At 41.5% G+C, this 26,451-nt stretch overlaps 1 protein-coding gene across 3 annotated transcripts; it reads left to right on the top strand.

Moving 5' to 3' along the window:
* The first annotated feature begins 919 nt into the window (after window positions 1-919).
* SLC25A14 (solute carrier family 25 member 14) lies at window positions 920-25,677 on the top strand. 3 transcript variants are annotated; one of them, XM_074278206.1, is made up of 10 exons: window positions 920-1,063; window positions 10,965-11,055; window positions 14,524-14,671; window positions 16,160-16,254; window positions 17,312-17,397; window positions 19,230-19,325; window positions 20,542-20,666; window positions 21,450-21,585; window positions 23,943-24,023; window positions 25,190-25,677. In XM_074278206.1, the coding sequence occupies exons 2-10, from the start codon at window positions 10,992-10,994 to the stop codon at window positions 25,229-25,231; spliced, it is 873 nt and encodes a 290-aa protein (XP_074134307.1). In that variant the 5' UTR covers window positions 920-1,063; window positions 10,965-10,991; the 3' UTR covers window positions 25,232-25,677. The 3 variants fall into 3 exon arrangements, with proteins under 3 accessions (XP_074134307.1, XP_074134308.1, XP_074134306.1); XM_074278207.1 differs by lacking the exon at window positions 920-1,063 and adding an exon at window positions 5,229-5,370; XM_074278205.1 differs by lacking the exon at window positions 920-1,063 and adding an exon at window positions 10,432-10,741.
* Window positions 25,678-26,451: the final 774 nt, after the last annotated feature.

Raw genomic sequence — 26,451 nt, 5'->3', positions numbered from 1 at the left:
CTCCTCCAATGTCTTTTTATTTTATACCTCTTCATTCCTTAACCTTTCAATACCCTAATCCCTTGTTCCTATCTGGAATGGAAATTCCTGGAGAACAAAACCTGGGATGTGGTGTGGGGGGCGTTTGTGTGTGTGATGCTGGACATTTTACAGATGAGGAAATTGAAGCTCAGGGAGGCGAAATGAAAAAATAAGATAAAGAGATTAGGGCCTTAGAGACTACCTAGTTCAGTCATTTTACAGAGGAGGAAACAGGCTCAGAGAGGGGAAATTTTATATATATAGGTACATATATATATATCCAAGGGTAATGGAAGAGCAGTGGTGGGTTAGGATTTGAACCCAAGGCTTCTGATGCTGCCTCTCGGCTCCCACAATTCCCAGCAGCTGTATCATCTCCCCTTTGTGAGCCCCCGTTTTCTCCTTTGCAAAGGAGGGATGCCCATGTTTGTCCCTTGTCACTCCCAGGTGCTTGTGATGAAACGGCCAATTTCCCAGGGAGACAGAAATGGGAACGGGTTTTATTTCACTGGGCTTCGAACTGGTCCGTTGGAGCCTGCCCAGCAGGTGCACAAGCTCCACCTGGGCCTTTTCCCGCACCCCTCCCCCAGCTCCCCCTCTCCTTTTTCTGGCCCCCTTCCGCGCAGTCCCGAGTTCAGTAGCCCTCGGGGGCGGCAGACGCACAGAGACGTGACGTTAAGTGACGTAACACGATTTGACGTGACGTTGCTCTTTTCCCTGCTGAAGAGTTAGCCCCTCTCTCCGCAGAGCCCCTCTCTCTGCAGAAGCCGAGCTGCCCCGCCCCCGTCCCGCCTTTCCTTGCTCGGCTTCGGCTCACGGGATTTCGGGTGAACCAGTCACTGATGGGGGACCCCCCCTTTCCACACTCCCCCTCCATCGGCCACTGTTGCCTCGGCAACAGCTTGGCCACTTCCGTCGGGTGCTCCGCTCCGCTTCCGGGTCGGCGTTGCGGTGTCTTCGCCCGCTAGAATCTCCCGTCCGGTCTCCCGCCCCGTCTCCCGCCTAGTCTCCGGTCCCGTCGTGGACTGATGAACCCGAGCCGGTGAGTGGCCGCTCCCCGCGGGCCCGGGCCATCGGCGCATCCGTCCGCCCGAGCTCGGGACCGTTTCGGCTCCCATCAGCTGTTCATTCGCTGGGCCTGGCGGGCGGCTGCGCGCCCCCGCTCCCCTCCCCGCTCGGTCCCTCCCCCTCCCCTACTGCCCGTGGGGCCCTAGCACGTGTCCGCGGAGCTGGCCAGCGCCTGCTCCTGCTGCCCGGCCTCGGGGTAGCGCCCTTTCCTCCCAGCCCACGTGCCGGCCTGGCCTGAGGCTGCGGCCGAGGACGAAGCGAGCGAGGGAGCCGGCGCCTGCCTGCTGGGGACCCTTCGAGGAAGGCAGTGCCCGGATTAGGCTGTTTGGTGGAGGAAACTGAGGCTCCAAGAGAGCTCGAGGTCACAAGAGCGAGGCCAGGGCTTAACGGGGACTAGAACTCGCGTCTTTTGCCTTTCTTTCAGTGCTTTTCTCCGGCACGATTGCAGGGGTGCTGCCTCAGACTGCCCCCAGTCCCTAAATCTCGAATCCATTACTCTGTTACCAATATTGAAATTCCCACAGTAGCTTTTCCTTTGCATTAATGCATTCAAGGGTCCCCATTATTATAAACATGTTCCCTGGAAGGGATGATATATTCTAATTAAAAAAAACAAAACAAAACAAAAAAACCACTCCTTTAAGATGATTCTCCTATCCTCCAGCAGACCCTCCAATGTGGCCAAAAAAAAAAAAAAAAAAAAAAAAAAAAAAAAGAGAGAGAGAGAGAGAGAGAGAGAGAGAGAGAGAGAGAGAGAGAGAGAGAGAGAGAGAGAGAGAGAGAGAGAGAGAGAGAGAGAGAGAGAGAGAGAGAAAGAAAAAGAGGAAGGGAGCAAGCATTTTTTTTTTTTTTTTGAGGCTGGGGTTAAGTGACTTGCCCAGGGTCACACAGCTAGGGAGTGTGAAGTGTCTGAGACCAGATTTGAACTGGGAGCAAGCATTTTTAAAGCTCATACTGGGTGCCAAGCCCTTTACAAATATTTCATTTGATCCTCACAACAAGCCTGTGAAGTAGGTGCTATTAGGAAATTATTTTTTCAGTTGGTGAAACAGGTTGGCTCAAGGTAAGTGACTTATTCAGTGTCTCAGAGAGCCTAAGTGAGGAAGGCTGGATTTGAACTCAGGCTTTCTCATTTTAGACCCAGTTCTGTATTCACTATGCCACCTAATGCAATTAAGAAGCTGCTTGCTTCCTGATGGAGAGATTAGATAATGGATTCAGACTGCAGAGTGAGATGTATTTTTTTGGATATGGTCAGTGTAGTTGTTTGATCAACCAAACCTGTTTGTAACAAGGGTTTTATTTTTCTTGCTTTCTCAATTGAGAAAGGGTGAGAGAGAAGGAAGGCAGATTCCTGTTAATTTAATAATAATAAAAAAAAAAAACTCAGTTAAACACAATTTAATGGTGACTGTATTTAATAATAGCTAGCATTTCTATGCCAGACACTGTGCTAAGCACTTTAGAAACATCTCATTTGATCTTCATAACAACCCTAGGAGGTGAAGGAAATTGAGGCAGACATTAAGTGACTTGCTCAAGATCATACAACTTACTGAGGTCAAATTTGACCTCAGGTTTTCCTGACAACAGACTAAGTGCTTTAGTCACTGCATCCATAGTTGCCAGCATCTGTTTCTTACCATTCCAGTTACTGATTTTCTCTGATCTCTCAGATTTACCTTTTAAGTCATGAGAGGTCATTGCATTGATCAGGCTTCTCTTGCCTTTCAGTGTTGTTGTTCTTCACATTGTGGTCATTGTGTAAATCGTTAGTTAGCCCAGATCTGCTTATTACTCTGTATCATCTTCATAAAAGTTGTATCAAATTTCCCTGAATTCTTCATATTTATCATTTGTTTTACGATATAAAAGTCCTTGACAATACACATTGTTTAGCCATTAATCAGCCAATGAGAACCTTTCACTCTTCCGATGGTTCCCCTTGGAGCATATTCCTAGCGGTAATAAGCTTATTCCTGTTGATTATACTTTTTCCAGGCTAGCTAACAATTGAAGTGTGACTACAAATATCCTTTTCTGTTTTCGGTACCCTTGGTGTTCTTCCTTTTTCTCATTTTAGGATTATAGATTGTGAGGTGGCAGGGACCTTAAAGAGATCTTCTAATCCAATCACTTCACTTTAGAATTTCACTTGAGAAACTCAGGTTCAGGGAGGTTGTGACTTGCCCAAGTTCAGGAAGGTAGTAAGGGGTGGAACCAGAACCTCCATGGTTAGGGGTCAGGTCCTAAAGTTGAGGAAGGATATTGATAAGAATGGTTTTCTGGGAAATTTTCCTGAGCAGGTACTTGAGGCCATTGTTTTGGCCATTATTAATTACAGGTAGCCTAAAAATCCCAGTGCGGTTTTGAGCTTGAATAGCTTTTAAGAAACCTTATATTTATTTATAGCAAAATATCTTTCAAGGGTATTCCTCCATCACTGTCCTTTGATAAGCTCTTTCAAAAGAATAGAGACAGATGATAGTAATTTGACTTGGGTTTAGATTTTCATTTGTGTGAAAGAAAAGGGAAATTTAATTGGATTAGCTAAATTTTGCCTATTGTTCAGTCCAAACTTATCATCTTCCCCCTCCTGCTACTACCATTAACATGCTCCCAATCTGGGAAGCTTTGTTTTGCTTTGAGCTTGATGAGCCCCAGTAGCCTAAGCCTTCTGGATTCAGCTTTCACCATTCTGCATCTCTCAGAGTTCAGAGATTAGACTATGTAGGATCTAGGGTTTTCCATTCTACAAGGTTGGTTAGCCCAAGGGGAAGTCTCAAGGATGAAATAATAATAGCTAAAAAGACACTTCAGTGAGCAAGAAAAGTACAGTTGTCTAAAGAGACCAGTGTAGATGTAAGGAGAATATTTTGACTCACTTGGATGAATAGATGAATAAAAAGAGTGGAATTGTGTTGAAAGAGTGTGGCCAGGAACACTGCAGCTCAGGATGAGCGCATTCTGAGGGGTCCTGTCTGTGGGATGAGGACTGGATGAGTTGGAATCCTATGACTGTCACCTGTATAATCTTAACACTTAATCTTTCAGTATTACTTTGTTCAGCTATAAAATGAAGGGGTTGAAATACATTATCCCTAAAGTTCTTTTCCACTCCTGATCTATGGACACAGGTCTTTTGACCCTCAATCCAGTATTTTCCCATGATCATATTGCTTCCTTCCCTGCAGTCTAGAAGCATTCCCAGGACTCCTCCATTCTTAGATAACTTCCACTTGACTCTGACATTCCTTCAAGCTATTTTACCATGTCTCCTCCCTTTGATAGCCAGATTCCTTGAAGGGATGACCTGGGCTCCTTGACTTTGTTTTTTCTCATTCTGTTTCCTTTGAAATCCTTCACAAGGTCTTCCAGTCCCATTCTCTTCAAGGTCAACAACAGCCTCTCTAATCTGCTGAGTTTAAAGGTCTTCCCAGTTTTCATGTTTCTTCACCTTTCTGCAGCTTTTAATAATGTTTCCTCCCTCAACTTTCCCCAATAGTACTCTCTTCTCTTGGCTTTGGTGGTACCCCTTTCTCTAGGTTCTCTTCCTGTCTTCTTGTTCCTTCACTATCTTCTTTGCTTGATCATCATTTTATCTTCTGCCCTCTAAGTTTATGTCAAGCTCAGTGTAATCTCCTAGGCCCACTTCTCTTTCTTCTTTACATTTTCTTTCTTGATTTCATCAGTTCCCATGAGATTACTGTATCCAGTGGATCCAGGTGAATCCCAAATTCATATATCTAGCTTTTATTTCTCTCCTGAACTCCAGTCTTATATCAATAATTGTCCGTCAGACATCTCTACCTCCATATTGTAGCTGTACCTCAAACAGCATTATCTGGAACACAATTCATCTCCCTGCCTCACACTTGCCTTCCTTCCATGCTATTTTCTTTTCTTTTTTATTAAAGCTTTTCATTTTCAAAACATATACATAGATAATTTTCAACATTCACCCTTGCAAAACTTAGCATTCCAAATTTTTTCCCTCCCTGCCCCCCTTCCCTAGACAACAACTAATGCAATATGGATTAAACATGTGTGATTCTTCTATACATATTTCCACAGTTATCTTGCTGCACAAGAAAAAATCACATCAAAAAGGAGAAAATGAGAAAAAGCAAAATGCAAGCAAATGGCAACAAAAAAGTGAAAATGCTATGTTGTGAGCCACATTCAGTTCCCACAGTCCTCTTTCTGGGTGCAGATGGCTCTCTTCATCACAAGACCATTGGAATTGGCCTGAATCATTTCATTCACACTACATTCTAGAAGGTAACCATATCCTCATCACTCAGGCTCAGAACCTTGGAATCATCCTTGACTGTTCCTTCCCTCTCATCTTTTTCCATTCCCATATCCAGATTGTCAGATCAAATCAATTCTACCTCTCCAGCATCTCCTCCATTGGTCTCCTTCTTTCTATTCCTATGCCTACTCTTCAACTTCAGATCCTCATTGCATCTTGCTTCTATTTCTATAATAGCCTTTTAATTGGTATCTCTGCTTCCAGCCTTTCTCTTCTGTAATCCACCCTCTTCAAAACTGTCAAATTACCATTCCTAAAACACGACTCTAACTGTTATTCCCCTGCTCAGAAATTTTTACTGTCTTCCTCTTTCTTGCCTCTGGGATAAAACACAACCTCCTCAGCTTTTACAATCTGGCTCTCTCACCTATCGTTCCAAACCTATTTATTGTATCTTATTTTGTTCTTTTTACATGTCTTGTTGATGGCTTTTTAAAAATTGCTGCTTGGATGACAGTCGAGCAAAAGAGATCTATTAACTAGTCTCGTCTAAAGATGTATGCCTCATTCTAGATTCATTGTTCCTTACCTCTCAACTGAGAAATGGGAGACTTGCTTCACTGACTGTTTTCTAAAGTCCTGATTGGTCATTGCATTGATCACTTTTCTGAGATCTTTGGTGTTTTTCTTTATTTTATCATGCATTACTGTAGTCTTTATATAAGTGATTCTCCTGGTCTTTTATGTTTCCCTTTCCAGCCAAACTGGCCTAGCTATTTCCCAAACAACCTCAGAGCCTTGGCTATAACCAGTGCTTGAAATACCCTACCTCCTTCCTTCCATGTTTTAGACTCCCCATGTTCCTTCAAGGCTCAGCTTAAGTGTTACCTCCTAATCCTTCATGATCTCTTCTCCAGTTGTAGTGACTTTTTCCCTCATTAAATTATCTTTTATTTACTTAGATTTTACATTTTGTATCCTCCAAATAGAATTATAAGCTCTTTGATGGACACTTTTCTTTTTGTCTTTTTCCCTAGTACCTATCCCAGAGCCTTGCACAAAGTAGGTGCTTAAAAATATTTGAATTTAATTTAATGGTTCTTCTAGTCTAGGAACCCTGGAGTCATCTTTGACTCTTCCCTTTTATGTATTGCATTTATACTTATATATATTGTTTGCCAAGTCTTGTTAGTTTTCTTTAAAATGGCTATTGGGTTTGGCCTTTCATTTCTCTTTTTGTTTCCATTAACTAAGGCTAGACTCTCATCACTTCAAGCCTTGATTACCATAACAACAGGAAGAAATGTTTTATTATTTCTGTTTTTGGGTTTTTTTTTTTTTTGGTTTTGTTTTGCTTTGTTTTTTGCTGGACTTGGGTTTTCTTTAGCATAGGGAATTCCTGGTCAGGAAATTGCTCTACCATGGTAGATCTGTAACTGTTCTTAGTTTCCTGAGACATAGAAATGCTGTGACTTATCTAGTGTCACACAGTAGATTTAAGAGGCAAGGCCTGAACCTAGTTCTCTCTGACTCTTAGAGTGGTTCACTATCCACTATGCCATACTGCCCCCTCTTTTATTACAATATGCTATTAAAGCCCATTTTGACCATGTCATTCTTATGTTAAAGACCCTGCAATATCTTCTTAATGTCTACCACGGCCTGGCCAAGATACTTTGCTTGGTACTCCAGGGGGACAAGGCCCCTACCTTACCTCTTCAGCCCAATTTACCAAATTACCCAATTTACGGGATGTAATACCCTATCAGATTGCTCCAGTCAGATTCAGCTCCTTCTTGTTTTAGGCATTCCCATGCTCTTAACCTTGGCCCAGAAACTAACACACACACACACACACACACACACACACACACACACACACACTCTCTCTCTCTCTCTCTCTCTCTCTCTCTCTCTCTCTCTCTCTCTCTCCTCTCTCTCTCTCTCTCTCTCTCTCTCTCTCTCTCTCTCTCTCTCTCTCTCTCTCTCTCTCTCTCTCTCTCTTAGTATTTTAATAGTTTTTATTTACCAGATATATGCATGGGTAATTTTACAACATTGACAATTGCCAAACCTTTTGTTCTAATTTTTCCCCTCCTTCCCCTGCAGGTTGACCAATACATATTAAATATTTTAGAGTATAAATTAAGTACAATATATGTATACATGTCCAAACAGTTATTTTGCTGTACAAAAAGAATCGGATTTTGAAATAGTGTACAATTAGTCTGTGAAGGAAATCCAAAATGCAGGTGGGCAAAATTAGAGGGATTGTGGCCCAGAAACTCTTTAAGTCCTAGCCATTTTGATTTTTTAAAAAAGTATATTCAGTTCAACAACTTTTAAGCACCCACCGTATATGGGGGTGGTGTGCCAGATGTTTTGGGCTATGAAGGCAAAAAAAATGATCCCTTGGGGGAATTACATTCTACAAGAGATATATAACAAGTAAATTCAGGTCCTGAAAACTGGAGGATCTCGGAGAGAGATAAAATTGCTGTCTCAAGCATTTTGTGAAGGCCACAAGTCTGTTTGATGGGATCATTTCCTCTGTATCGCCTGTGATGTGAATGGGGAGGATATTTTGTACTTTTATCTTGAGGAGTCAATACCTCCTCAGCTGAGTCATTGTAGGAGGTGTGCGGAGTGTTTTCCTGCTCCCACAACTGTGTAGACCTTGGGACATTAGGACTGAATAAGACTTTACTGATAAAGAAAAGAAGACCTAGGAACTCCATGTTGACTTTTGTAAGGTTCCCCAGTTAATATGTAGCAGATTCATTGCAGTCTTTGTTCTGCCATATCAGTCTGTTTTTTCTGCTGTTACTATTTGTATCCCAAAAATATTACTAATGGCGATTTCATCAGCATGTGGGAATGTAGCTGGAGATTATCTGCATGACCAACAATCTTCTGCAAAAGTCCCCTTGCCTTCCTGTTGCTACCGTGTCTTTTGGACTTCTCTTTTTAACATCCCTGTCCCTGAAAGGCTGATGTACTGTGTCAAGTAAGTCCATATTTTTTAAAAGAAAACCTGCATACCATATAATGTAGGCCCCTTTCTTGGCCTCTAGCCCGTTGTCACCTGCCTGTGGGGGAAATTCCTCTGTCTTGCTTTCTTGCAGACAATTCTCTACGTAAAAACCCAGTCTCTCTTTTCAGAGACTGGGAAATATAGAGATCAGCTCCAAGTTTGAAGTCAGTGTCTTAAGAAAGCATCAAACCATTTCTCTAAAAACTCTAAAGAGTTTTTAAAAATGAAAGCTCCCCCTCCCCAAATAAAGGAGTTGAAACAAAGAATGAACCAAGGACATAGGGAGGCAACAGAGAATCAAAAGTAAGAAGCAGAAGGGAGGAATTAGGGAGAAAGCCAAGAAATATAGAGGAACCAGTCCAAAAAGGAGAATTGAATGTTCCTGGGTATGCTAGTCCAGATAAAAGAAAAAGGACATTTGTTTTGTTATCGACCAAAGAGAAGATAACAGTGTCCTTTGCTACTCTCATTCCTCCTGGAGCAGGATAGTGGGAGGAAGAATTTGAAAAAAATTGAATAGCTTCTTTCCACAACTAGAAGATAGATAGGCAAAAAGACTGCTGTCCTGGATTCTGCTGGAGAAGATAGATAGCAGGAAGGAAAGACCTGTTTTTGTTACTGGAAAGCCTTTCACAACAGTGTTATAAGTTACTGCTTTCAACCTGAATGCAGCTAACAGAACACCAGGAATGGTGCTTATGAGTTACTTCAGTTTTAAATCTAACTTTTAAGTCTCTTGTACCACAATCAAATTTAGCTGGGACATTTATGTGTGGGTCTGCAACAGGAGAAAGGCTGAGGATACTGCTGATGAAGTCATTGAGGAAAATTTGGGTTTTTTCAAAATGGAATTATTAATTGAAGAGTTTATATTGACTCTTACAATAAATAACTAAATGTGTTTATGTACAATTAGATGAATTTGAATATATAAATGGCAAAAGTCTACAGTTATTCACTTTTTCCAATATGGATATAATGTAGATCCTCTTAAATTTGCATTGTATTTCATGAAGTTATTCCCAGATTTCTTTATATTTCTCAAAAAATGTAGCATTCTGTAGCACTAATGTGCTATAATTTATTTAACCACCCCCAATTCTTTGATGTTTAGATTATTCCTGGTTTTTTTATTTACATAAGAAAGTTTTTGAATAAAGAACAGTTCCCCCCCAAAAAAAATATCTTCAGGATGTCTTATTAACGTTGCTGTATACTTTTACTTACCAGTTTGCTTTCTCCTGGAAATTCTACAGATGTTTTAATGCCACCAGCACTATGTGCATGTATCTGCTTCTCTCTAATTTTCCCCTGCTCTCACCCCCTACCAGCATTGTTTGTTGCTCATAATTATTTTTCCAATTTGATAAGTGTGGGATAGTGCCTCACAGTTGGTTTAATTTACATTTTATTGATTATTAGTGAAGTTGAGCATTTTTTCAAGAGGTTATTAACAGTTTATGATTCCTCTTCAAAAATGTCCTATTCATAGATTTTGATCATGGACTGGGAGTTAGCTTTGTGGATTTTTCACAGTTCCTTATGTTTTTAGATGCTATTTTCTTTGACATGGTTGCTGTAATTTTTTAATAATCTGTATTTTCTCTTCTCTCTCTTTTTGTGTGTGAAGAACTTTAAAACATTTTCATAGTCAAACAGTTTACCTTGTTCTTATTTTCTTCAGTTTGTTGAATAACAAAAAAGTTCACTTCCCTGGCACAATTGGGACAAATACACAATTTAATTTTTTTTCTAATATCCTTTTTTATGTTTGTCTCTCCAGCTGGAATTCACTGCAGTATATGGTGGAAGATATGGGTTGGGGCTTGCTTTAAAATGACGGTCATCTTCCTTTTTCTTCTTGGATGCTTGCAGATGAAGGAACTCAAGATATCTCAGGGGCTGAGATGCTACCTGATGACCCATTGCATGTCATTGCTGCTATTTTCCTCAGCTAAATGTAAAATTCATTAAAAAAATGTTGAGTTCCAAATTCTCTCCTTTTTATCCCCTCCCCTGACCCCTCCCCTGACCCCTCCCTGAAACGGTAAGCAATCTGATACTGGTCATACATGTGCAATCATGCAAAGCATATTTCCATATTAGTCTCGTTTTGAAAGAAGACGCAGACCAAAAGAAAAAGCTTACAGGGAGTGAAAGGTAGTAAGCTTTGATCTGCATTCAGACTCCAGTTATTTCTCTGGAAGTGGATAGCATTTTTCATCATGAATTCTTTGGGATTGTCTTGGATTATGATATTGCTGAGAATAGCTAGGTTATTCACAGTTGATCATCTTACAGTATTCCTGTTGCTTTGTATGATGGTCTCCTGGGTTTACTCATCTCATTGTGTATCAGTTCCGGTAAGTCTCTCCAAGATTTTTTAAAGAAATTATCCTGCTTGTTATTTCTTATATGTTAATGATTTTTTAATGAGGCTGGTTTTACCTGGACCTGTTCCATTGACTAAATCTGATAGATTCTGATGAACAAATGTTTAATTTATTATATTACTGTTATTTCTCCGTTTAACTGCCTGCTCTCTCTCCTGTCCCCCCTCTTATTTATTTCTTTATTTCTTTACAGCAACCGGGGACCACTCTAGGTCATGAGATGTCTGGACTGAATTGGAAACCCTTTGTCTATGGAGGCCTTGCTTCTATTGTCGCAGAGTTTGGTAAGGATCTTGTGAAAGTTTGGAATCTGTTTTCCTTGTAGCAGTTGGTTCTAGGCTTGGATTATAAACTTAGCCAAAGGAAACAAATATGGTAGCTCATTTGTATAAGAAATGGTTGTCTTAAAATCATTTTCTTTAATATTTCAATATGTTTTGGTGTGAACACTCCTTCTATACAAGCAGATTCTAACATTTTTCTGACTTCAAACATGTTTTTCAAAAGTAGCTGAGGTCAAAAATATATATCCCCCTTCAACCAACTTGTTGATGAGCCTTAATGAACTTTGTTGGATTGGTACTCAGATATTTAACTGACTGTATAGAGCTTCTCCATTTTTGGCTGCTAAGTATATAATCATTCTGATTCCAGTATTGATTATCTGGTGATGTCCATGTGTAAAGATATGTTTTGAGTTGGTGAAAAAAACGTTTGCTTTGGCCAGCAAGTTATCTTGACAAAAACTTGGTTAGTCTCTGTCCTGCTTCATTTAGTACTTCAAGGCCAAACTTGCCTATTATTTCAATTATCTTTTGATTTTGTTCCTTAATGTAAGCTCGGATCCTTGAAATGCTACTTCCAATCTCCTTGATGAATGTGGTATCTTTTTTGGTGTTATTTCTAGATGTAGGCCATTATAGAACTGATCAGCTTTGGAGGCCATTATAGAACTGATCAGCTTTGGCTTCTTTGGCATCATAGACTTTTATTACTGTAATGTCGAATGGTTTATCATTTGGTCATTTTTGAGATTATGCCCCAGTACTGCTCCCCCCCCTTTTTTATTGACTGTGAGAGCTACTCCATTTCTTCTAAGGGAGTCTTGCTTGTTATTAAGAGTATGATTAGAGGTCATCCCTGAGCTTTGTATAAGTAAGCTTTGAGGGAGAAAAGTGATAATCATGACAGTAGGTGTTCTACTTAAGCACCCATGGGAATGGGAAGCTAAATAAGGATATAGTAGCACATTGTCAACACCATCATCTCAGTCAGTCCTTCACTTGTTGGTGCTTTATAGCTTATAAACATGCCTCAGTTAGTCTTCATACCAATAGAGAGGGATGATTTGGCCTCAGAGCCAGAGAGACCTTCAAAGCAGGATTCAAGTCCTGCCTCAGACACATCCCAGTTGTGTGTATATGACACTCTGGGCTGGTCATTGAATCTCTCGGTACCCCAGGCAGCTCTCTGTAACTCAGTTACAGATTCAGGTAGAGGGAATCTTTTCATCGGGAGCTCTCCCTGTACTGATAAAATCGTGGGCTCAGATAAAGAACGAGTAACCTTGTAAGTTGTATAAAGGCAAGTCCTATTAACTCTACTTGATTGGGGAAGAAATGGAGATCTAGAGAGAAAAGGTCACATATCAACTAAATATCAGAGATGAAACTTAAAACGCAGAGCTTCTTACTCAAAATTTTGGGCCCTTTCCAATACCTGGTTTTGCTTCTTAAGCCACACATTGATGGAATTTATGCTTAATTGTAGGCAGATGAAGTATGAAAAACCAGATTTAACAGAGCCATTTCTGACATCTGAGCTTTATTTATTTATTTAATTTATTGATCCCAATTGGGATCGTCATCTAGAGGAAGTGCATGAAAATGGAGAGCTAAATAAAATAGGTAGATTCAGTTAGATTCCATATCACTTCTAATAGATTTTAAGTTTCTAGATTGAAGAGAATGGCACATTTTCTTATCTTTTCTCTTATACTTATTATATGGGTTATTTTTGTTACTTGTACCACCAAAGACCATCATCTTGGGAACTTAGAATCCTTGAAATAATTCTTGCTTCAATTTAGCCCATTTAATTTATAACGACCCCTTTTATAATTTTACAGTAGTGGAAGAGGGGTATAACTAAACGATACTTAGTTTTCTAGATCTTTTGGGATGAGTTCTGTACTGCCAAAGAGACCAAGTTCAGTGGAGTCAATCAGAGCTTTCTTTCATTTTGGCCCCAACCTGCTTTTCAGACTTTGTCCCTATTCCCTCTTGTTCTATAGCCTAGCCAGACTGGACTGTTAACGCCAGATTTGCTATTAAGCCAACATAGCCATGCTTTCTCTTTTTTACCTTGTCACTTAAATTATTTCTTATCCTTGTAGTACCTTTCTTCCTTATTGCCTTCCTTCAAGAATCATATCAAATACTAAGCTCTTTGTATCTTTCTTCCTTCATTTGGCATTGCCTCTCCCCTTTTCTCTACCCACCTCTCTAGCTGGAAGTAATTTCTCCCTAATTTGGTCTTGTAGTACTTTAGTTTCCTTTCATACAGTTCTTTTCTAATTTGTGTTATTTGTTGTCTCTTTTTCATATTAGATTGTAAACACTTGGATGGACTTTGTCTTGCTTATTATTTTTTGTAGCTTCCCTTAGACTTTTTAAAACAATCTAAAAGGAAAAGTCTTTGAGGTCCACTATGGTTCTAAATTCGGTAGGAAATAATTGACATTCTTTTTTTCTAAGTAGATTTTATTGGTATCTTTTTTGTTGCTGTTTTTTTTTTTGTTTTTTTTTTTGCATCACCATTTCCCCTGTCTCTTCCCCTTCTCCTCCTGGAGAGCCAGCCTTATGATAAAGTCTTTTTAAAGAGGAACAAGAGAAAAAAATTTAGCAAAACCAATCAACATATTAAAAAGCCCCAGAGTTTATATGCATTGATGTACACCTGGGGACCTCCATCTTTGAAGAAGAGCAGGTAATTGATTGAATTTAAAAACTGGTTGGACTATTCATCTAAGAAAACAATTGTCTGGAAATATATAAGCTTGCAGTATGACGGGAGAGTTAGAGTTTAACGAAACAGATAATTCTCAGGCTTCTCAGCATCAGTTCTGCACTTATTTGTGGGATTTTTGGAGCATTTTGTGAGGCAGAACCTCAGTCCTAATAGTATACTACACATATACTTATCCAGCACATATTTTGGTCATTTATTAAATTTCATAGAATTAGCAATGAATTAAAACAGTGCCATAAAATGTCTTGCTATACCATGAGTTCAATAGTATTAATACTGAAAGTCATCTAGCAATATGGTAGGTAATATGTGATTATAATAATGTAATACTTTTTATATATAGTACTTTACATATATATTATATTGGAAAGGGTGTTTTCACTTTAACACAAAGAAGCCTGGTCTTCTGATAGCTCTTTGTGGCAGTATAGAGTCATAGTACTATAGAGCTGGAAGGGAAAGACCTTGTTATTATCTAACTCTTGCATTTTATAGATGGAGAAGCTAAAACCTTGAGAAGAGCAGTCATTTTGTCCGAGATCACATAGCTAGTCAACATTCAAGTTACAACTATGATCTCCTGATTCCTAATCCAGTTTTGTATTATTGGTTATGAGAGTAATCGTTTTTAAAATTGTAATATATTTAGACTCAGTTCTTGTGCTCAGATTTTCTCCTGGTATTCTTTGTAAATATTTCTGAAAGAATGTTTCCCTACCCAGGAACATTTCCAGTGGATCTTACCAAAACACGTCTTCAGGTTCAAGGCCAAACCATCGATGCTCGCTTTAAAGAGATCAAATATAAAGGAATGTTCCATGCTTTATTCCGGATCTATAAAGAAGAAGGTATTCTAGCCCTGTATTCTGGGTAAGACTGTTTTTCTTTTTTATGATAGGTAGAATTTTCAAAGAAGCCACAGAATTCCCAATATATGGTTATGTTATGTTAACTAACATACCAGAGAAGGAAGACAAGGACAGAGGTTTAGGGGACATGTACACTTAGGGGACAGGAGATGGATGAAAAGCTAAAAAGGAAAAGTTAAAAATGAATAGTCAGATAGGTAGGCAGATAGTGTCATGGAAAGCATTTAGGAGCCAGTCAGTAGCGTTAGAAATTGTAGAGAAGTCAGGGAGGATGAGATCTGAGGAAAAAGCTATTAGATTTATTTAGTAGCTGTGAGATGGTTAATTACTCTTGAGAGGGCCGCTTTGAGCAGCGGGGGCAGAAGCTCGATTCCAAGGCATTCAGAATTGGGCTTGGTAACAAATAATGACAGCAAATACAGAACATTCTAAGAGTTTGGCAGCAAAAGGGAGGTGAGACACAGGGTGAGAGTTGGAAGGGGTGAGTGAGCCAAGGGGAGCTTTCAGGATAGAGAAGACATGTATGTTTGGCCAGTGGAGAGAGAAGCTACAGCTCCATCTACTGGAGAAATTTTCTGAGATAGATGAGACAAAATTCCTTGGGTACTGAGCAGCCTTTTAAAGGAGGAGGGTCTTTCAGGAGCTTAGGTCTAGAACACAAGTTCTTAACCTTCTTTATGTCAAGGACCTTTTTGGGAGTCTGCCTGGTTAAGGTCTTCTCAGAATGCATACAATAAAGTACACAAGTTAACAGAGGAAGCCAGCTGCACTGGGAAAATCAGAGTAATAAAAACAAGTTCACAGACCCCATATTAAGACCCCCTGCTCTCATATCTCTTGAAGATGAATTGTCTATTGTTTATGAAGTAAGGGAGAATTCCAAAAAAATCTAATTCTTTTACAGATAAAACTGTTTCACAAAAGCCCTTTTGGGTTCCCCATTACATACTAAAAGAAAAATAAGCTCGTTAGCCTGGCATTTACAACTTAAGCCAGCTTTCTAACCTGCTCTACTCCATCACATACTCAATGCTAAACGAGACTACTTACTTCCTCTGAGTATGTCCCATGCTCCTGCAGCTCTTTGTCTCGGATCCTGTTCCCTGTGCCTGAAATGCTCTCCTTCCCCACTTCTTCTGTTGACATCCCCAGTTAAAATGCTACTTTTCTAGCCAGTCTTCCTTGATTTTCCCTTCCAGCTGTCAGTGTTTGTTCCATCTTCTGATTTCATAGTGCTTTATATTCCAATTATGTAATTACTTTCTAATTTGGTTTCTATTTATTTGAATACAGGCCTTCTGAATCACTAGCTTGTAAGCTTCTCTAGGGCATGGACCATGTCCGTATGTCCTCCAGCAGCTAGGAAAGGGCTGGTCATATGTGCTTGATGAGTGTATATTGGATGAAGTCCCTGAGATCTAAAGAAAGCCTATATGATGCTGGCCGGCCCCTTTGCAGATGGTCACTACTGTCCTTGCCTCTTTTGCAGAATTGCTCCTGCTTTACTAAGACAGGCATCCTATGGCACCATCAAGATTGGCATCTATCAGAGCTTGAAGCGTTTGTTTGTAGATCGTTTAGAAGGTCAGTGTGGGTAGTTTTCTCAGGGGGGGGTCTATTGGAAAGTGTTATTGGAACCCTCCATTCCTGAGAGCTGATGCCAGGCCTCAGTGCGACAGATGATAGCCCACTCACCTTGTATGCTTGGCGGGGAAATGTTCTCACTTAGCTTGACTGTCCCTGGGGAGCTGACTTCTGCATACTGTGGAGTTGTCCTTCAGGCTCACCCCTTCTTTTCCTGGCCCTCCTGGAGGGCCTGTGGTAGAATCCCTATTGCTCAGCAAACAGCTAAGGTGATCCTCTCAGAGGAGACCAGCAGCCCCTTTTGTTCTCTCCTCTGCTGGAGAATGCTTTCAGAAGATTATTTCCCTCTGTTTGGTGTTCAGAGTCTTCTATACCCTGGTCCCTTTCTACCTTTCCAGTCTTCTTACATTTTATTCTTCATCACACGTATTCTCTGATACAGTGACACTGGCCTCCTGGCTGTTCCGTACACAAGAGACTCCATGTCTCGGCTCTGGCTGTTGTCTCTGGCTGTCTGCCATGCCTGCTCCAACCACCGACCTCCCTGGCTTCCTTTAAGAACCAACTAAAATTCTACCTTTTACCAGAAACCTTTCCAAGCCCTCCTTAATTCTACTGTCTTTACTTTTGTCACCATTTCCTCTTTATCCTGGGTAAAGTTTGTTTATAATCTCCCCCACTAGCACTTGAGTTCCTCAAGGCCTCTTTTTGTCTGTCCAGTGCTCGGCACAGTGTCAGGCACATGTTGTAGGCCCTTAATAAATGTTTATTGGTCAAGTGATTGATTCCCCACCTCTGCAAAGAGGAGTGAGATACATTTTCTCATTTCTTCTTTAGGCCTAAGTTTAAGATCGAGACTTCTAAGAACATAAAAGGCTGAGGGATCTAAGGTGACATCTGAAATCTTTGGATTTCTTTGGCAAAAGATCGGTAGTTCTACTTTAAGGCAATCTCTGCTGGTCCCATGGCTCTCTTCCTCCACTGTCCCAGCACTGTGGTCTGGGATTCTGGCATGAATCCCAGTGAGTGAACTTCTATCCTCTTTTTTTCTTTCCAGATGAAACGCTGCTAATTAATATGATATGTGGGGTGGTGTCTGGAGTGATATCGTCTACTATAGCCAACCCCACCGATGTGTTAAAGGTAAGTATGTGGTGTCTCAGACTGATAGGAGTATGTGGTTTGATTTGGTGCTTGGAGAAAACCCAAGGTAACTGGCCTCGTAGGGAAGGAACAAATCTCCCTTTAAATTCAGGAAGTCTGAGAAGCAACAGAGGTAGCAGAGGAAGAGTGCTCAAGTTCACTTGAGAATTCTGGTTTATGAAAGGCTGAGAGCATAGTTCAGGGCTTCTTCACTTCCTTTATGTGTTCTGGACCCCTGGAGCAAAAGTCTCAAGAAATCTAGGAATGGACCCCTTCTCAAAGTCCTGGTTTTAAATCATTGAATGAAAGACTACATTTCAGCTAAATTTAGAGCAGGGAAAATAAAGATGATCTATTTTTCCTTCCAAGGTCACAGATTCTCGGAAATCTATCCAGGAACCCCTAAGTTAACTCCTGGTAGAGGAATCAGGAGACATGAGATCCAATATTGGACTTGACCTTTACTAGTTATGTGATCCTGGCTGAGTCATTTCTCTTTCCTGAGCCTCAGTTTCCTCAAGCTCAGAATGAGAAAAATAACTTTCTTTCTCAAACATTCCTCACAGGAATGTTGGGAGAAAAGCATTTAATCTTCTTTATAAATGGGAGTAATTTTTGTTGCTAATTTCTAAAAAGAATTTGCCCCACTGCTAATACTAGGAGGACTAGGAATCACAGAATATTGGATTGTCAGAGTGGAAAGGGATTTTAGCGTACAGAGAAGAAAACCGAGACCCAGAGAGATTGCAGCTCGCCGAAGGTTACACAACTCATCAAGTAGCAGAGCTGAGGCCAGGTCTTTTGACTCCGAGGCCAGGCTTCCTTAGGCTAACATGTGCTTTCATATTCGAGATCATCTAGTCCAATATCTACAGTTGGCAATAATGTGAAAGGCTATTGAAGCATTGTGATGTAGTGCATTGGAAGCTGCCCTTGACTTCAGGGAGCCCGATGTTAAAGTCTCCCCTCTGATCCGGATTGGCTATGTGAACCCCTCCTCTCTTCAGTGCCCCAGACAGCTCTCAAAAGCTAGAAGTTGCAGAAGAGAGTTTTCAGGGGGAGCCCTGAAATTCCCAACACTAGTGACATCATTGTCTAACCCCTCCCTGTGCTTCCCAATTAATATTTAGATAGACTTACACTGATGGGAAATTGAAATAGAGAAATAACTTGAACTTCACAGAAAGACAAAATGGAATTTCCATCATGAAGCCTTTTGTGGCCCCTCTCCTGCTTCTCACTCCCAAGTTGAGAATGGCCTTTCTTTCTTTGTACTTTGTGGTCCTTTCCACACGTAGTATTTTCTTTGAGTCCCTGGGGTTCTCAGACTCAACAGTGTATCTTATTTCTGAGCACCCTCTCTGGGTCTGTTGGTGATCCAGAGTCATCCCCACTTTGTTGCATCTCAACTGTAGTTTTCAGTAGGGCTTCCACTGAGGAAAGCTGCCAGGAGGAGTATCTTTGGGAAGGGCCTCCTCTGACTGCCAGTGGGATTCAGGACACAGCCTTCTGGGGTGTCACCCATGCATTTTGATCCTTCTCTGTCATTCACGAGCAGCCCACCTCCGTTGGAGGGTCAAAATGTGTTCTTTTCATTTCCTGATTGAAGGCACCAGCTCCAGTCCCTCAGAATTAGTTTCCTCTTTCAGTCATGGCAGAATTTGCTTGTGAGTAATGTGAGTGAGGCAAGAAAAGTCTTTCTTTCCCCCTATACCTTCATGAAATGTGACATATCTATTTCATCACCATGGTCAGTTTTCATTTTCTTAACCATAAAGTTCCTTCTGAGTTCCCTCTGGTCAGAATGAGATGTTGCCCTTTTCTTGTCTTAGATTCGAATGCAGGCTCAAGGAAGTTTGTTCCAAGGGGGCATGATTGGCAGCTTCATCGATATATACCAGCAAGAAGGCACAAGGGGTCTGTGGAGGGTGAGCATTGCTTTTCTGGGCATTATTCTGTGTGAATGGTGGTGGGAATTGGTTTTTTAAATAGATCCTGCTGTTGCTAAGCAGTTATCATTTCTTGGGTAATTCAAGAACATTCAGTAACAAGCCCTTTATGGCATCAAATTGTTTATGAAAGGATGAAACTTTGCAAATAATCTTAAGGTAAATATTTATTGGAAGTTTACTACATCTAATTTTGCTCAGAATTAAAGAACTTTAGGCCAAGAAAGAAAGTTTGTGGAGATAATTTAACATAACAGAGGAGGAAACTTAACTGCAGAAAGTCATAGGGCAGGTCTCCTGATTTGTGGTACAGTGAATTGCCTCTATTGTTTAGTTTTGATATATTATACTAGGATATGACTGGGTTTATTTCCTTGGCTGCTCTTTTCCCTGATACTGAATGGTGATTTATGTCCAAGAGCTTTGGGACCCTTGTGAATAAAGACAAATGAGACTCACCTTCACAAGCCTGCTGTGCCCTGGGTAGAGAGGAGAGAGGGAGGGAGGGAGGAAAAGAGAGATAGACAGAGAAATAGAGAGACAGAAAGAGAGATGGAGGGAGATAGAGACAGAGAGACAAAGAAAGAGAGAGGGAAGAAGAGAGAGAAAATCCTTCCACATAGTTTGAAATAAAAAGATGGGCTTACCATTTGTTAATGACAGGCTATAGCCATCCTGATTGGCCTAGCTAGAGCAGCAAAAGAAACCCCTGCACCTGCTTGCTCAAAGCAAGGGAGGACCAAAGAGCAGAAAAATAGGGTTTTGGAGGCGCTTAAGCCCCTGCACTACTATCAATTGTGGCCTAGCGAGACTCTGCGGCAGTGCTGGCTGGGAATGAAGCTCCAAGATGGGGCCTAATTGCATGGACTCATTGCCCATCTGCCTTCTGCCTTTGCTGCCTTTCCAGCATGCATCCTTCCTGATCATACTAGATGTGGATGGAAGAGCCTTGGGATGAGCTTTCTTCCTTGTTGGCTGATCTTGCTGCATATGTTTTGTTTTGTTTTGTTTTATCAGAGGACTGAATAAGAATTCTGATATCCTAGCACCAGTGCTCTCGCTCCAAAAGAGCCATTTGTGGCTTTTTAGCCTGGGCTGTTTTGGCCCTTCCCAGTTCCCAGACTGTTTGCCACTCTCTGCCCCATCCTGGTAGCTGTGCTCTTCCCCTGCATTCACTGACACTTGTGTTTGGCAGGGTGTGGTCCCGACCGCTCAGCGTGCTGCCATCGTTGTGGGAGTGGAGCTGCCGGTCTATGATATTACCAAAAAGCACTTAATATTGTCAGGGCTGCTGGGAGACACAATCTTAACCCACTTTGTGTAAGTATGCCGTGTGGCTCCCACTCTTTGTACTCTGGATTTTGAGCACTCCTAAGGCCTCATTCACTGCATTCTTCCCATGAAATCAGTCTGTGGCGCTTTGTGGCCAATATGTGGTCAACATGGGCAAAAATCTCTCCTGTTACCCATATCCAAAGCCTTCTGAGAAGTGTTCCTCTCAGAGATTCCCAAGCCTGGGCAGCACCCCAAACAGCAGCAAACCACATGCTAGAGGCTTGGTACCTGTTGGTATGGAGCCCCTAGTGGAGCCGCACATCTGGAAACTGCTTTGGCCTGACATGTATTTACAAAGGAAACTGCTCAGTGGGAGTTAGGAAAAAGCTGAAATTTTTAGGGTGCATGGATCAGAACCAAAGGGTCCTGGCTGAACACTGGGGAGTTTTTCCTTTTCTCTTGGATTTTCTTGCTTATTCCTGTAGTCAATCCGATAGTCTGCTAAACAAGTGCATTATGCTTTTGAAGCTATGGTTTGAAAAGCGTTGGTAACTAACTAATGGATGGTGCGTGACGCTTCCTGCTCAGGCAGCCTATTTCAGCTTGTTATCTGCCCTTCCCAAGCAGCGGGTTCAGTCCATGTTAATAACTTGCGAGTTGGTTAGAGGTTTTTTTTTTCTTCCTGAATAAGAGCCCTTTCTGTCTCCTTTGATAGATACAAAGGAGAAAGCACCCAGTTCTTCCCAAAGGGTTGGCCTTTTTAGGCCTAGGGAGCCATGGGGTACATTTGGGCCTAGTGAGCTCTTCTCTGACAGTTTATATCTTCAGTTCTAGCTTTTCCTGTGGCTTGGCTGGAGCACTTGCTTCTAACCCAGTTGATGTGGTGCGAACCCGTATGATGAACCAGCGGGCCATCGTGGGCAATGTGGAACTGTACAAGGGAACGTTGGATGGCCTGCTCAAGGTATGGAGCATTTAGATGGGATGAGGGAGCTTCTAAATGCCATCTTAAAAGATGGCTTCAGAATACTTTGTTTAGCTTGCTGAAATTGCTTCCCACCCTTATAGTTTTGCCTGGGGGAGTGGGGTGGCAAAAGATTGGGTTGTCTTACCTTCAGGCTCAAATGTTCTTGTAGAAATCTTTGGCCACATCTGTATATTGATACAAATCAGGTTTGAAAGCAGCTATGATTGTTGGTATGAGCTCTGAAAACAAAGTAAGAATCTGGCCCTGGGTTTGAGAAAGTTCAACCTCCCCAAGCTGTTTGGATTGTTGGAGCTCCAAAGCTTGATTTGGTTATTTTGGGATATCTTGTTTTGACCAGTTTATTGGGAGGAGCTGGGAGAGCAGGGCAGGGAGAGAGATACAGAAAGAGACAGAGAGGGAGAGGGGAGAAAGTTCTCTGAAATTTAGCACATTTTCTTGTATCATTTTACTCTCTTTTCTCCATCCTCCTTTTTTGTTAACTTTGTTTTCAGTCTAGTTTTCTCTTAGTCTAAAAATATACAGGGACATCAAAGTCAACCTTGGAACAAATTCTCAGGCACAAATATCTTTAAATAACAATCTCCCCCAATTTTCTTAAAATAAAAAAGATCTGATGGGCAAAAATGCCATATTTTAAGGAACACATGAATAAATTCATGGATACAAAAGTATATACAAAGTTGAAAATTGTTTTCCTAACACCTTAACCCATGGACTTAATAGTTTCGCCTTTTTTTCTTTAAACACCAAATTATTTACCTTTCCATCAATATGTGCTGCCAGCCAGGGCAACAGTTGCCTACCAGCAAAGAAATATTAGCCAAATGAAATGATCTGACATTTAACAGCTGTCACATCATAGCTGTACTTCTCTCGCTGCAAGAGATCTTGGACCTGCCTCCTAGTTGCCTGGCCCATTTAGTGACCGACACAGCCTTATCCCTTGGTAGAAAGGGATGCCACAGGAACTTACTATCATTGCTCTAGGTGCTGAAATACACTGTCATTTCTAAGGACCTGACAAAAACCATGAATTGCTTTTAAAAATCATTATTGTCTCTTTCCCTCATAATAAAAAACAAAGGAAAATGTGCAGAGGAAGTCTGTTTTGAATTATTGCAGTTCCCCTTAATTCATTATATCTTCAGTAAATTTTCAATCACCAGCACAGTTTTTGATATCACAAAGGATTTTAAAATGTGTCAGGGTGGGGCAGCTAGATGGTGCAGTGGATGGAGCGCCAGCCCTGAAGTCAGGAGGACCTAAGTTCAAATGTGACCTCAGAGACTTAACACTTCCTAGCTGTGTGAATCTGGGCAAGTCACTTAACCCCAATTGTCTCAGAAAAAAAGTATTATTATTATTATTATTATTATTATTTGCCATACACCCAGGATTTGTTTATGTTCAAATGATCGTAAGCCTAAAAGTACCCAGCAGGTATCTATGAATTTGACTTTTTGTATCTGAGAAGGAAGGTCAAATTCTGCTTATTTTGGTGTTCATTATCTTTGAGTACCATAGACTGACTTGTAGAAAGCAAGGAAATGAAGAACGCTTCCTTGCCTTGGCTGTTCTTGCCTTATTCTGTCTCAAAACAAGAGTATCAAGCAAGAGTATCAAGATTATTTTGGGGGTGATGGTGGCAGTGGGCCTCCAGGAAGCTGACCTTTTGGAAGCCAACCAATTGGTCTATCCCATTGTCCTCTGTACCTTTTACTTCTGGCTGCTTAATTCAGCTGGATTTCATTTGGGCTTCCTTTCATCCTTTTCTGCATCTAGGCACAAAAGAATGACTTGGGTGCTATAATTGTCACCTGGTGAACAAGTTTTTAAGGCCTTGGGTAAGGGGAGTGTACACAGGCCACCCATAGAGAATTCCTTCTCTAGGCAGCTCCTGAACAGTCACTAGGTGGATCTCATTCTAGCTCTGCCCCTGAAATAGAGTTACTTCCCAAATTGAGCTTTATCCTCAGGGATCCAGAAAACTGGTCAGAAAAGGGTATTTTTCTCCAGCACTTCCAGTGTCTTTTGCAGCATAGAGTGGGGCATATTTAATACACACATGAACGTATATGGTCCATCCTAAAAAAATACAAACTATTACAAAGTTTCAGGTAAAGTCAGAAACGATCATTGCTCGGTGTGGGCTATTGGGAGAGGTTGGTTAGGAGGTACAAACTTGTTTACAAACCAGGTCATTCTAGCAGTGTCAAGAACTTTGGCTGCTTTGGAAGGTAATCATAATCTCTGTAGGGAGGAGGGGAGGATTGTTTGAAATGAAGACTAAGGCAAAATAAATACACTCTGCTTTTTGTTTTCTGTCTCCCCAGACTTGGAAGAGTGAGGGCTTCTTTGCCCTGTATAAGGGATTTTGGCCAAACTGGCTCCGCCTGGGCCCCTGGAACATTATTGTATCCTTTGAAACTTGAGAAGGGAAGCAGGTGCTGTAAAATGCCAGGTAACCCTGTTGGAGATTTTGGTGATGAGAAACTCAAGGGCACAAGTGGTAGCAGAAATGAACTAAGGTTTAAACAAAACTCCCCATGTCCCAAGTGGGTTAGAGATTGAAACAGCTTGTTGGATGAGGCTGAACTGGGGAGCCATAGATCTCTAAAGGCAGATGCACAAAGAGGAATAGATGGGCAAACTGTTTTGGCTGGGCTTGTTTCTATTTTAAAAACTGTTCTTGACTTGTGAGTGGCAATGATATGGCTCCTGAGTCACAGGGTTTCCAAAAAAGCTTTGTGGAAGTCCCCAGAGGACACAGCAGATTTGGGTGGTTTTGCAAGGTGACATCGGGAAGATCAGAGTAGCATTCAACATGGAGGACGCTGTGATAATCATTTATTGAACATCGGTGTGTTCGTTGGAAGGTTAACAGAAAGCACGTTCCCTGATTGTTTGGAGTCTAGCTATAAGTGAAGGGATGGTGCTAGGAAGTGGGGGGGGGAGCTTTTATACTATACAGTCTACCACACACGTAACCTTGGATATATTTTGTTCTGACGCAGCAGATATTTCCCACCTGATACTCCGTACTTCCTGACCCACGTATGTTTCCCCAAAACAGGTCAACCAGACCTACAGTAGTGATTGCCACTGGTAGTACAAATCATTTCTCCCAGCCTTTAGGTTGTTCTCTGCCATTGCATGTAGCTTAATGTTAATGTCCCAGCAAAATTTTAAACTCGCTAAAGAGAAAGGCCGTGGCTTATATTCACCGTACCCATAGGTTTTGAACCAAAAACCAGGACACTTGTCCAACCGTGAATATTCCTTCTATGAAGCCTTGTTAAGTATGCTTGACTTTAGAAATATATGTGTGTGTGCGTGCGTGCGTGCATGTACATACATACATATATATGTATACACACACAGCCTACATAGTCACCAGACCTGCTTTTCTGCTGTGCCTGATACAGTGCCAGCCAGATATACAGTTGGGTAATGGGTATATTGTCAATGAATGAGTGCAGCTTAAGAGTAGTGGGCCCTAAGTAAATGAGGGACTAAGGGAACTTGTTTGGCTGTGATTGAGTGTCCCAATTTTGTGTCTCTTCCATGACTCGGTCTTCAGTTTTTTATTACCTATGAGCAGCTTAAGAGGTTTGCCTTTTAGAGGCAAGTGACGCTGTTCGTAGTAGCTCACATGTGTGTGAGCCCAGCGCTGCCAACCCCACCACCTTTTCTCCTGCTCCCTGTGTTTTGGCGCACTTTTGACAAGAATCTATATATCTTTTGAGCACGTAGTTCCCGAAGGCATCCTGGATGAAGAAGACTGGACGGTGCAAAGGATTTGGAGTTGTGTTTTGTGTTTGTGTTTTTATGTGGTTGCCTTTTTCATGAAGTAAAGTGTCAAAAGTGAGACTCTCTGGCCCCAGACTGGTATCTTCTGTGAAGATGGATACTAACAGGGGATTTCAGAATTGACTTTCCTCCCAAGTTGGGTCCAAATGTAGTAAGATAGCCCCTGCCTTGGGGTAGAGCAGAAGGCAGAGGCCAGGGCAGTTCCTGCTGTTGTAGTCTTGCAGACCTTGTTTCCCATTAAAGTATTTATTGACAGGATTGCTTTGGTCTTGTCATTATTTCCTCTTTGCTCCTTGACTGGCATATACTCCATAAAGGAGGGAGGTCACGGTGGGGAAGGGAGGGCAGGAGGAGAGGGATATCGCCCGAATTCTCTTAAAGTCGTCTTGTTTGAGGTTAGACCCTGGATGATGTGCTTTCCAGGTGCTTTATATTAATGACAAAATTCTCAGTTTGCATGAAACTTGTATTTCCTACTACTAGGTAGAAGGATTTGTGTGCAGGGACCATACCACGTGATCCGTCAATGACCTTCAAGGCATTTGACCTCCGTTAGCTTGGATTTCCTCTTCTGGAAGATGGGGTTTAAAGTCCCTGCCCCGTAGGCAAAAGGATCCCGAGGCTCCCTGTGAGAGAGTAGGCAGGAAAGTATTTTCTGAACTGTAAAATGCCATACAGATGTATCTTTGTGGTGGTGGTTCTAGTTTTCCCTTCAGATCCTGACTCCTTAATGAAGGGGCAGGGAGCAAAAGGGGTGGGGGAAAGGAACAAGACTGAAGTCAGAGTCTGGAGACCAGACTTCCCATGGAGGCTTGCTGCTTACAAGCTATTCCACCACGGTGAACGATGCTTCCTCTGATGTAGAAAGCTATTAGTATTGGCATTTCTTCAGATGTCAGGGTCTTCCTGTATTTTGGCTTGTCTCCCTCCAGATTCCATCCCTTTTTTTTTTCCTGTTTATGTAAGAAATATGATCCTCACCATAATAGATCATTTTTGGTGGCTGGAATTTTGGCCAGCAGATGGCCTCAT

This window comes from Sminthopsis crassicaudata, chromosome X (genome assembly GCF_048593235.1).
Source record: "Sminthopsis crassicaudata isolate SCR6 chromosome X, ASM4859323v1, whole genome shotgun sequence".
In the NCBI taxonomy this organism is placed as follows: Eukaryota; Metazoa; Chordata; class Mammalia; order Dasyuromorphia; family Dasyuridae; genus Sminthopsis; species Sminthopsis crassicaudata.
Note: the sequence above shows the minus strand (reverse complement) of the source record. Positions and strands in the feature narration are given on the sequence as shown.

What these genes read in the sequence shown, in the direction of transcription:
- SLC25A14 (XM_074278205.1), top strand. Translation starts at nt 10,604, where the DNA reads ATGAATTCTTTGGGATTGTCTTGGATTATGATATTGCTGAGAATAGCT. An exon ending in CTCATTGTGTATCAGTTCCG is followed by an intron (nt 10,742 to 10,964) that starts GTAAGTCTCTCC and finishes ATTTCTTTACAG; the next exon opens with CAACCGGGGACCACTCTAGG. An exon ending in GTTTGTAGATCGTTTAGAAG is followed by an intron (nt 16,255 to 17,311) that starts GTCAGTGTGGGT and finishes TTTTCTTTCCAG; the next exon opens with ATGAAACGCTGCTAATTAAT.